At 39.1% G+C, this 12,616-nt stretch overlaps 2 protein-coding genes across 2 annotated transcripts; both read left to right on the plus strand.

Moving 5' to 3' along the window:
* Positions 1-265: 265 nt before the first annotated feature.
* On the plus strand, positions 266-7,474 carry pole2 (polymerase (DNA directed), epsilon 2; the record flags this gene model as incomplete). The annotated part of the gene is made up of 19 exons (XM_083924574.1): positions 266-359; positions 1,486-1,586; positions 1,724-1,799; positions 1,904-1,981; positions 2,148-2,241; positions 2,344-2,418; positions 2,513-2,596; positions 2,688-2,756; positions 2,848-2,893; positions 3,746-3,818; positions 4,000-4,172; positions 4,278-4,367; positions 4,479-4,533; positions 4,913-4,972; positions 5,061-5,138; positions 5,302-5,410; positions 6,943-7,119; positions 7,275-7,342; positions 7,456-7,474. Exons 1-19 carry the CDS (start codon positions 289-291, stop codon positions 7,472-7,474), a joined length of 1,596 nt encoding a protein of 531 aa, XP_083780700.1. The 5' UTR covers positions 266-288.
* A 937-nt stretch (positions 7,475-8,411) lies between these two features.
* klhdc2 (kelch domain containing 2) lies at positions 8,412-12,616 on the plus strand. The gene is made up of 14 exons (XM_083924206.1): positions 8,412-8,484; positions 9,628-9,924; positions 10,036-10,115; positions 10,229-10,346; positions 10,498-10,610; positions 10,809-10,893; positions 11,084-11,167; positions 11,351-11,431; positions 11,546-11,604; positions 11,766-11,875; positions 11,966-12,038; positions 12,175-12,262; positions 12,347-12,399; positions 12,487-12,616. Exons 2-14 carry the CDS (start codon positions 9,646-9,648, stop codon positions 12,608-12,610), a joined length of 1,347 nt encoding a protein of 448 aa, XP_083780332.1. The 5' UTR covers positions 8,412-8,484; positions 9,628-9,645; the 3' UTR covers positions 12,611-12,616.

Consider the following 12,616-nt stretch of genomic DNA (forward strand, 5'->3'; position numbering starts at 1 on the left):
CCTCTGAACCATAGTCTGTATAAAAAAATAATATATATATATTTTTATTTTTTATACATGCTTAGTTCATATTGAAAATTAAGTATTTTTAACAATGACAATTACATATAACTATATACAAACTCAAGTCACATGCAGAATTAGATTATATATACCACAATTTTAAAAATAATGTCTGTCCGTGCTGCTTTTCTTTACATTTGGTGCGCGAGTCTTGGCGGAAGTGATGACATACATACGGAAGTTGACATTTAGCGCCAAATCTTGACTTGGACATAACAAACAACCATGGATGTCGCTCGCAAAATAAAGACAAAAGTGTCCGCTGGCTTCAAGATGCGGGGACTTATACTACGACCGTATGTACATTAATAATAGTAAAACTTTATTATAATGTTTGCTACGTTAACGGTAATGCTAATGTAGCAGCGAGTCTGGACGGGTCCATACTTTCTGCCTAATGTTATGACAGTGCCGACAGGAACTATGAAATGGTAGCATAGTGCACTGACATTTCGACTGTTTTTCATCTGGAAATTCCTGTTTAAATGTCAGCAGAAGGGATTTCTCTTCAACTAACGTCAATTTCAGTATTTTATCTTCTATTAAAACATCTCCCGGTTGCAGGGATAATACACATATTTCTTTACACTGCATTTTGGGTCTGCTCCCTCTCTGTAATGCACAGTTGCTGCCTTACCATCAAGTGATTTATGTTGCATATACTTCAGATCATGCCTAATAGCCTTGATAAATATGGAGAAGTTTTTTTTCTTTCCTAGTAAAAGTTATAGTGGAAAACATCTTCTTTCAGACTACATTTTCAGTCTTCTCCTAAATTAATCCCCTCTCTAAGGCAGAGTCTCTGCTTTACTTTCAGGTGTTGTATATGGTTTATATTTACTTTAGATCATGCCTAAACATCTTCTAGTTCTGTGTGTGCATGCCTGTGTGTGGTGTGTGTGTGTGACAACGTGTCTGAACTCTTGAGATTGTGTATTCTTCCACAAGTCTACATCACAGTTGTGTGTTTTTTAGGCTAGGTCTAGCGTTTGTCCAGCGACCGTCCCTAAATGTATTTTTGTATTCTCCCTGATAATGTTTTTCTGTCCCCGGGACAGCCGGACATCCTTGAGTTAGGGCCTTGAGCAACCAAAAACACTTTCATCACACAGCCTACACTTTTACTGACACATCAAATGCTTGTAATGCTTACGCTTAAGTTGACGCTTCAAATCCCAGCTTAAATTAAAACTGCTATGTAATACCAAACAAGCAAACAATGAGTATTCTAAAACATGTCAGCCTACTAAAGTGCAGACAATAAATACATACATTTAGAAGTGGCTATAGTGATTTTGATTTTATTTGAAGCAAGTGCACGTATGCTTTTTTAAAGAAAATTTAGCCTTTAAAGTTCTATATCAGTCAGAAGGAGGACACGATATCAACATATGCATGTTTTGTGCTCCTTTTGTGCTCCAGTGATGCCAGCAGATACCTTGTGGAGGCCCTGGAGTCTGTCCACGCCTCTGAACTGGATGATATTATTGAAAAGGTCCTGGATGCAGTGGAAAAGCAACCATGTAAGCACAGTACTATGTGTCTCCACAGGTCCCTGTGTGTTAAGTTAGTATCTTCTGTATGCAGCACTTGGATGTGTTTCTGTGTTTTCCTGAAGCGTGCTTGCAGGTTGTGACCACAGTTTGTGTTTTCCCAACAGTGTCCTCCAGTATGATAGAGCTGTCTGTGGTGGAGAGTGCTGTTCAGGACTGCACTCAGTCTTGTGATGAAACCATGTAAGGGTTTTTCTTCTTGATTAACCCGATCATAATGCAACAGTTACACCACAAACTACATTGTGCTAGGATGAATTGCTCAAAGTTGTTTGACTCTCTTCCAGAGATAATGTTTTCAACATCATTGGAGCCTTTGATGTGCCCAGATACATTTACAGCGTGGAGCGGAAGAAATTTGTACCGTGAGTAAACGGACAGTTTCTTTCTTGTTTGTGTCAAAATAAACACAATATTATTTCATTTAGAATCGCTACGTTTTTTGCCTGCGTGTGTTAGACCCTGTTTATACTCTTGACACACTCTGCAGACAAAGTTTTCAAAGTTTTTATCTCGGCTTTTTTTCTTCAGCATTAGTATGACAAGCCATTCAACGCCCAGTCTGTGTGGTTTGGCCAAAGACAAAGCTGAACTTTTCAGGGAGCGCTACACCATCTTACAACAGGTCAGTGGTCATTATTAAATGTCCGAACTGACCCCAGACTGATGCTGCTATGCATGTATGTGACGCTTACATGTTGTATTTATACATCCATTTTTCTTTTAGCGTGTACATAGGCACCAGCTTTTCACCCCAGCTGCAATAGGAGCTGCTGTCGAAGAGGGTCAAAACAAATTTCAGGTAACAAATCTTAAAAAACACTAATCGAAAAATTAAACACATCTGACTGTTTTGCATTTGACAAACACGTTCTTTTGTGATATGTCTTTTGTAGCTCAAGACAATTGAAGCATTGCTTGGTAGCACATCTAAACTGGGAGAGGTGATTGTACTAGGGATGGTCACACAAATGAAAGAGGTGAGTAAGTTAGTGATGATTCATTCTTGGAGGGCTGTTTTTCAGTACAATGTATATGTTCTAAAACATTTGTTAAAATATTTCTTTTAAGGGTAAATTTTACCTGGAAGACCCAAGTGGAACAGTACAGCTGGAAATGTCCAAAGCAATATCCTTTAATGTTTGTTGGGGCAAATACAAAATCTGCTTTATATTGTACAGCATTTTGTTGCTTCTAAAGTGGATGTATTCCTTAACTAGATTCTCACCAGTTTCATAATGGCCTGTACACAGAATCCTGCTTTGTACTGGCAGAGGGTAAGATTATTATTACTACTACTAATGCTGCTGCTGCTGCTACTACTACTACTACTACTACTACTACTACTACTACTACTACTACTACTACTACTACTACTACTACTACTACTACTACTACTACTACTACTACTACTACTACTACTACTACTACTACTACTACTACTACTACTACGACTACTACTACGACTACTACTACTGCAGTGTATATATTAACATAGTGACCAGGCCAGGAGAGCAGCATCAACATTGTTACATTGTTAGGTTCCAGTTTTCAAACGCTTTAAGCTTAAAAAATCAGGAGCAATCACATTAACCAAGAGCTATTTTTTCGATGCTTTACAATGGACTTGAATTCCCGTAATGAGGTTAGACAATTTTAGGTTCTTCTGAACATCATTCCAGGAAGAGGAGGCAGCATATCTTTTTGCCTGGTTTTGTTCTAACATTTGGGCCCAACATCTGCAGAGTGTTTTTACACATGCATGATGTATGTACAGAGATAAGAAAGAACCAGACCAAGGAGAAATGTATACAGTATATAAAAGACATCCAATGTGACAATCTGCAGAGATACAAGGACGGCCATTTAGCAGCAGCATACAGAGAATAGTGGTGTACAAGATTTCCACAGGCAGTAAGAAAACTTAACTTCTTTAGACACTGCTCAGGTGCATTTATGAAGAGCTGATCATAATTCAGTAAAGGTAAAAATGTTTACGAAATTAAATGTTTCCTTGCCAGGAGGGAAAATCAAGACTTATTCAGCAAAAGACAATGAAAAGAAAATATGTAATAATATTAAACAATTTTGGGATTATTATTAGTAAAGTTTTGCCTGTTGTCCTGTAGGTTGGTACGAGGACAGGGTTTTTCACGTCAATGGCTTTGGGTTTCCACCAACAGAGCCGTCATCAGGCACAAGGTCAGTATGGAGACTGTTTCCAGTTACAATATTATATATTAGTTTTCCAATATGATATATTTCACTTGGGTTTAAAATCAGTATTAGGTCACATTTACTGGATAGTGAACTCTTGTAGAAACTGGACACAGCTTCATGTGAAAGAACAGTGAGTTACTGATGATCCTTGCTTTTCTGCCAGGGCATACTACGGTAATCTGAACTTCTTTGGTGGACCATCCACCACTTCGGTGAAGGCTTCGGCCAAGCTGAAGCAGCTGGAGGAGGAGAATGAGGACGCCATGTTTGTAATTGTCTCTGATTTGTGGCTGGACAGTGTCGAAGTGATGGAAAAGCTCAACGTCATGTTCTCAGGTCTGGCATTACCATCTGGTGTCGTAGTCTTAGACTTTACAGGTTAATTATATACACGTTATGAGACACCAATCACATTAAGCTTTGCTTTGTTTATTCTTACAGGCTATGCTTCGATGCCCCCTACCTGTTTCATTTTCTGTGGTAACTTCTCTTCTGCCCCGTATGGAAAAACACAGATCAAATCACTCAAAGGTGAGTCGTCAGCTTTAATAACATACTGTAGATTTTGAGATATGTATGTTGAATAGAGTTATAAATTGGCAGCATTTCACAATACAATTCTTTTTTTTTAATTATTTTTAGAGTCACTGAAGTCTCTTGCTGATGCTATATGTGCATACCCCACCATTCACAGCAGGTAGGACGTGATAGAGCGGTTAGTCTTATCTGCTCTTGTTTATTCTTTTTTCTGAGTGGGTCCCTTTGTTTATCTTGTGCACATGCAGGCGACACAATACACTCCTGTCAATGGTTTCACACTATTCTGCTGATCTATTGGCGACAGTAACATGCCAAGATAGAGAAGAAAACGACTACAAGCTAATTAACATGGATGTAAAGAATTCTGGATTTAAAAACTTAAACCTAAAATCAGCTATACAAATATTTTATGATGAAGGAGATACACTCAAGTGTAAACATACATGTTGTCTGTTTCTAAGAAAACCCCACGGGGCATCTTAAAGTATTCAAGTTTTAAAATATTTGACTCAAATTTGTTCACCCTCATCCTGCAGTTGTCGCTTCGTGTTTGTTCCTGGCCCTGAAGACCCTGGTCCAGGCAACATCCTGCCACGGTAAAAATTCAGAGTTGCTGCTTTTTGACGTCATTAAGTAAGTTTTGTTCAATGTTTGGACAAATGTGGATAAATATGTTTTCCATAGGCCTCCTTTGGCAGAGCACATCACAGAGGAGTTCAGACAGAGGGTGCCATTTTCAGTGTTCACTACTAACCCGTGCAGGTAAAAGATTTTATTGATTGTCTAAATTATGTACAGTAGAGTGGTCAGGGTTCTGGTGTACACACGGCTGAGAAATTTTTGACAGTACTTCTGTTTTAGGAACCAAAAGTGACTGCTTTGTTGTTGTTGTTGTTGTTGTTGTTGTTGTTGTTGTTGTTGTTAGGATCCAATACTGCAGCCAGGAGATCGTCATCATCAGGGAAGACCTGGTCAACAAGATGTGCAGGAACTGCGTCCGGTTTCCCAACAATAATCTTGACATTCCAAACCATGTGAGTTTCAGCTTCTTTGGACAAACCTTCGTACCCCGTAGTTTTTGTAATCCTTTCTTGCTCCTTAAAGTGAAATTTTGGTGTAAAATCCTCCCAGGCTCCTTTTGGGTAAATACACACATCAGATAAGCCATCGAGACATTTTTTTTCGTGTACGAACTACTAACGGAGGAATCCGACAAAGATGCTAACAGTCTCTAACAGCCAAATGCAGCTAACACTGATAAGCTTGGGGCGGCAAGTTGAACGCATTTTAACAGCTATTTTAACCACCAACACTGCTGCAAATAACACCAAACCTCTGCAGCAGAATGATAAGAGTCCTTACACATTAACCGAAGCACCAACAACGTAGTTCGTACCAGTTTCTCCTGATGGTAAAGTCCATTCAAGTCGACTACCAAATTAAATCCAAAAGGAAATAGCCCATTGATGATTTATTCCAGCAAAACATGTAAACATTGCGGTTTGTGGCAGTTTGGTGAAATATAGGTTAATAATAGACGATAAAAGGTTTGGAAAGGTCCCAAAATATCTTTCCTGCAGCACTGAAACGTCATGTGAGGGGGCAGGGGGCAGTGGGCGTGTGGCTGGAAGACACACAGTGAGTGCAGGCACAGGTAAAGTCGACTAGCCTGCAATTTGAAGTGAAGAGAGACAGGATGGTTCGTGTTTGTATCTTTCCCGGCTGCGAAACAAAAATGAAAGCTTACAACCCAGAAACTTTTCATAGGCTGCCATTGAGGTGCGATGACCATGCTCTGATAGACTAGTGACTTATTGTTTTAAATCTGGACATTGAGACACTGATCTAGACACTTAGGCAGAGGGATTACCGTGTCTGAAGCAAACATTTAGGAAAAGAAGACTTCATAATTCCTAGGAGAGCTTCTGACCCAAAGAAGGCGTGCTTGAAGAAGAATGCCATTCCACGAGTGCAGCAACCGGCTACGGATAGACTGGAGGTAAAGATATTTCACCAAACTGCCACAAACCACAACGTTTACGTGTTTTGTTGGAAAAAATCATCCATGGGCTCCTTCCTTTTGGATTGTATTTGGTAATCAACTTAAATGGACTTTACTACGAGAGGAGCTGGGGCCAGTAGGTAAGTCTTTCAAAACACTTTTAATAAACTCTGTGTTCACAACATTGTTGGTGCTTTGGTTAATGTGAAAGGACTCTTATCATGCTGCTGCTGAGGATATTTGTTATTTGCAGCAGTATTAGTGGTTAAAAAAGACGTTTTAATGCATTCAACTTTCCTCCCAAGCTAATCCCTGTTAGCCGAATGTGGCTGTTAGAGACTGTTATCAAATAAGCCTCCGAGACAATTTTTTCACTGGGTGTATTTGCTCAAAAAGAGCCTGGGATGATTTTACACCGAAATTTCACTTTAAGCAATGGGTTGTTGCTGCATGATGTTGGTAAACTACCTGGCCTGGTCACATTTCTGACAAAAACACATTATGAAATGTTCTTTTTATTTTTGTAAATAAATGATCTTGTCATTTCCCTCCTCCTCTCGCCAGTTTGTCAAGACCATCCTATCCCAGGGTCACTTGACTCCACTGCCTCTGTATGTCAGTCCTGTATTCTGGGCGTACGACTACTCCCTGCATGTCTACCCAGTCCCTGATGTCATCGTTTTCGCAGACAAATATGACCCTTTCAGCATCAAAAACACAGACTGCCTATGTGTCAACCCGGTAAGAAACAGAAACTTAAATGAGGGCTGTTTTAAAAACAATATATATATATATATATATATATATATATATATATATATATCTTGGTCTTGTTTCAATATAGACTCATGTTGTATTTGTCACTAACATCATTTTTAAATTATTTATTTCTACAGGGCTCATTCCCAAAAAGTGGTTTCACATTTAAAGTGTACTACCCATCCAACAGAACTGTTGAGGACAGGTGGGATGTGTTTTTGATGTTTCACTTTCCTCCACATCATTCACTACAGATATCTGTAGCTTCAACCATCATTTATGCTCATGCTAATCAACTGTGTTCTTGTGTGTTCACAGCAAACTTCAAGGACTCTAAAGAAAAGCGTGGATTTAGAAGTTGATGTTTCACTTGCTTTGTATTTGATTTATAATCAAATCGCTGTAGTGTTTTATTTTGTATGTATTTGTTTGTACGTTCTGTCATGAAAAATAAAGGTTTTATTCTTCGTACTGAACATGCTGACATCTTTGTCTTAGTTTTTAAAAGAAATTCCACTAGCCAATGAGTGTCAAATTAGGATTTTTATTAATCATATTTGCAATCTCAAAGTATCTTTATTATCCATGACAGGGCACACCTGTGGAGTGAAAACCATTTCAGGTGACGACATCTTGAAGCTCATCAAGAGAATGCGTGTGCAAAGCAGTTATCAGAGCAAAAGGTGGCTACTTTGAAGAAACTAGAATCTAAGACGTATTTTCAGTTGTTTCACACTTTTTTGTTAAGTACATATTTCCACATGTGTTAATTCATAGTTTTGATGTCTTCAGTGTGAATCTACAATGTCAATAGTGAGAAGATGAATGAGAAGGTGTGTCCAAACTTTTGGTCTGTACTGTAGTCTGTAGAGTGTTTTAGTTGGAGGTTCTTGTAACCACAAAGGACTTTTGGGACATTTTGACTTTTTTGGGCTAGTTTGTTGGACATGCTAAACACATCTCTGATTTTTTTTTCAACTAATTTGGCATGACTGCTTAAGACATCCTACGACCACTAATTTAAGCATTTTTGGACATAATCAATTTTGATTTTTTTAATTTCTTTTTTTGACACGCTATACTATGACTTCTTTAGACTGTTTTTTTAATAAATGGTGCCATGCCTGCAATTCCCCGGCTTGAGATCAATAAAGTATTTCTATTCTATTCTATAGACCTTATACTGTCCTATGACTTAGAATTCGACCTTACCAATATGGCGGATTTAAGAAGTCGACAACTTCCGGTCGTTCCCCCATAATGCCTGTGTTGACCTCAGATACATGGCGTCCTTTTGAAACCTGCAGGAAAAACAAACATCGATCTAACAATAAAAGGCGACGGCGGGTGAGTATTAATTCATACATGGAATTGCAGTTACATACAAATAATATTAGCTTCGAAAACCAATGCGTCTGTTTAATTTTAGAGCTTTTTTTTCATTGTTTATTGTTTTCAAGTTTACAAACGTTGTGAAACGCTAGCCAACCGGCGTTAGTTACTGTAACTCACCTCTTACGTGCTCGTTGTCTTGGTGACCAGCCAAGTAGTTTAGGGCAGTTTGTATCTAACACATCAGTTAATGTGGGCCTTCGGTTCGTCTTCTCTCTAAGACAAAAGCTAAGCTCAAAGCTAACGTTGTTTTAGTAACCTGTTTACTCAATGTTAAGCTAGAAAAGTAGGTCAGTAGTAGCCGTGTTATCTACACCTACATTAGATGAATTCTCGCTGAAACTGGAGTAAAAAGTTGAAGGTGTGGATATAAGGTTAGTAGAAACAGGCCAGTGTTGTGTCTGCTCTCATCTCATAGGATGTGTTCAGTTTTAAAAAGAAACTAAAATTAGCAATTAGTTGAAAGGAAATCATGTTAAGCTGCATATAGTAGAGGTATATGGATGTGGATTGAGTTTGTTTTGTTTACCTTAATATAGACACTAGTATACACTGGTACTAGTCCATTAGAAATGTGAATGTATCAGTAGAGCTATATTTTATTGTCAATGTGGAGTTATTTACTTTACAGTATTGTTTATTTAAGTGTATGTACAGTGCGGAAGTCTGTATGTATTGTTGAAGGTTTTGTTTTGTTTTATCTTTTGTGTGGACCCCAGGAGGAATAGTTGTTACTACTGCTAATGGGGAATCCTAAATAAAATAATGAAATAAATTAGGACTAGCTGAAAAATAATTCTCTGATATTCAGTGTTTTGAATGTGAGCATTTTCTATTTGTCCAATTTTAAAGCCCTTGAACAGCCTCACAGGTGTTTCACTTATTCTGGCTGATTAGCATTAAAGAATGATACAAAAGTGTACTTTGTCCCGCTTTAACAGGTGAAATACTGCTGACAGGAGACTCAGGAAGATGTCAATCAATCTCACACAGTCCTGGGAAGAGGCCCAAAACTAGACAACTTAATCGGTTAATAAAAACAAACATATCAGCACTAACCTAGATCATTTTCTCTTTCTGGCTTCTTGCCTCTGACAGGAGACAGTAGAGACCGACATGGCAGATAGAATGGCAGAGATGGAGGAAGACATTGGGGATCAGCCTGCCGGGGAGGATGACAATGACTCAGACAGAGATGAAGATGATAGACTGTTTGCTTGGATGGTAAATGACGATATGGACGAGGAAGATGACGAGGAAGAGGAAGAGGTGGAGGATGAACAGCTCTTGGAAACTGAAGCATCTGAATCGTTTGAGTTGGATACCCCAGCTGAGCGCAGTGGTCATGTCGCAGTGGTTGACAGAAACATCATGTATGTTTGGGGTGGATACAAGGTAAGGAGTTTATTTGATAAATGTCCTTAAAACTATATGTATTAATACTATTATGAATGTTTACTACATACGACTGCATTTGAATACAATTGTATTCTCCCTCTATATAAGAATGCTCAAAACCACGGGTTCTTTGACTTGTATCTGCCGAGAAATGAGATCTGGACATACAACATGGAATCAGGAATATGGTAATAACTGTTTTATTAAACCTGCATACTGATACCATTGACATCAGAACTTAATTTACGTAATTTTATGTAAAGTTTTATGTCAAAACAACAAAAAAACTTTATCTTCACAGGACAAAGCAGGTAGCCGAAGGTAACCTGCACACATCCATGTCAGGAAGCTGTGGCGTGTGTGTTGATGGAGTCCTCTACTTATTTGGAGGTCATCACGCCAGGGGAAACACAAACCGGGTACAGTGTGTGTGCTGCATTAAGCAAATGTCGTAACGTTCTGTTATTTTCAAACGATTGTCTCATGGTCGATCATAAGACCTTGAAGCAGATGAGCCTGCTCTTTGCGATTTTAATGCAGAACTCCTGTATTCTGTGCTGTGCTTTGCAGATCTACCGCCTGCCCCTGAGAGCTCCCAGCCTTGTTTGGGAGGAAATGAGGGATCTTAAAGGAGCACCACCATCCTCCAAGGACAAGCTCGGGTGCTGGGTTCAGAAGAACAGGTGAGGGATGGCTTTTCTCCCCATAGATTTTGATGTTTAGTAAACATTGATGTTGAAAATCTGGCACACCTCAGAATGTTTATGTGGCCATCAGGTGTCAGCCATGTGATCACATTAACCGCAGTATAAGTGGTGAATGCTAAATAATAAAGGCACAAGACTAATAACAGTGACTTTTGTCTCATATTGTTTCCACAGACTTATCTTTTTTGGGGGTTACGGCTACGCTGCACAAGGACCTCATCAAGGGACATTTGAATATGATGAATCATCTTCACTTATGGTCTGTAGACAAAAATCAAGTGTATGGCATTGTTTTGTTTTTTATCAGTGTTTATTTCTAAATTGTATTAGTTTGAAGGAAAAACTCTCATATCAGGTTATGCAAATAAAGCTGAGTGTCTATTTCCTGTAAAAACACTGTTTTATAACATTTGACTTTTAAAAAAAATTAAATTTGTTTGCTGCTGCAGTGGGACAGCCCCGGACGAGGGTGGAACAACCACATCCATATCCTGGACCTGGAGACATCCACATGGAGCCAGCCCAACACTACGGTAACTCAGGGCCCAATAGAAAACAAAAGCCTCATCCTTTTTAACCATTCTCTTCATTTTTCACCCGTTGTCCTATCCCTTTACCCTGCCTTAATCAGAGTTATTTCTCTATATTACATATGTTAGAATCACTGAAAAACATTTGACATTATCCATTTTCTGTGTTGGTGTGGCCTGATGTAGGGAAACACCCCATCACCCAGAGCAGCTCATGCTTGTGCCACAGTTGGTAACAGAGGCTATGTGTTTGGGGGACGGTACAAGGTAAGGGAAATTCAATATAACCTCAGTGGTATGAATTCTTGTCATACAGTTGATATTACCTACCTGTTCACTATGAAATGATTTACTCCAAATTCAATCTCTGTCAATCCTCAGAACTACAGACTAAATGACCTGTACTATATTGACCTGGACACATGGGAGTGGCATGAAATGTAAGTGGTGTTTTCATTTACGTAGGTCCCACCACAGAATAATCTTGAAAAACAGTAGCTAAAACCCATCATAATATTAGGTTATCCTTTGAAATGTGCAAATCTAACATGCCTCACTTGTGTTTTTCTTGCTATAATGTTCCCCTCTAATCCTGTGGTAGGAGCGTTCCCCAGCAGGGTCCTGTGGGACGGTCTTGGCACTCCTTCACTCCTGTGTCACCAGACCACATCTTATTATTTGGAGGTTTCACCACAGAAAGAGACACACTGAGTAAGTTTGACACTTGTTCTGAAGTAGCAAAAAAGCCCTTGGCACCTCAAAGTGATCGCTGGTCTCAGAGAGTTATTATTCATTTTCCAGGTGATGCTTGGCTGTACTATGTGAGCAAGAATGAATGGAAGCCTTTCAAACACAGTCACACAGAGAGCCCCAGGTAATCCTCTCGTCTTATTGTAAACACTAATGTTTGTGTGCTCATAGACTAAGTTTAAGCCAAATTACTTATTTGGGTGTTTGTGAGCAAACATACTGCACATAGACAATTTTTGACATTGTGCTGTGTATTTCAGGCTGTGGCACACAGCATGCTCTGGTCCTGACGGAGAGGTGTTTGTGTTTGGAGGGTGTGCAAACAACCTGTTGTCTCACCACAGAGCTGTAAGTCATATTTAAATAAAACATTTTTTTAATTATTATTTTTTACATTTTTTCTACTCAATTTGATTTTTTTTCCCTTAACAGGCTCATAGCAACGAGTTACTACTTTTCAACGTTCAGCCCAAATCACTAGTTCGGTGAGTGTGATTTTATTTTACACCTGAAGCTGAGATGTTTTCCTTTTTAGTATGTTATGCTCATATCTACCCGTCCCCTCTCTCTAGGTTCTGTATGGAGGCTGTTCTGCAGCACAGGGAGCGTTTGTCTAGTTACTGGGACTGCTTGCCTAAACACCTCCTGCACAGCCTCAAACAGAGAATGGCACGTGTCAACACACTGGGCTCCTAGGCTGGG

The sequence above is a fragment of the Echiichthys vipera genome, assembly GCF_963691815.1.
Source record: "Echiichthys vipera genome assembly, chromosome: 12".
Classification (NCBI taxonomy): domain Eukaryota; kingdom Metazoa; phylum Chordata; class Actinopteri; order Perciformes; family Trachinidae; genus Echiichthys; species Echiichthys vipera.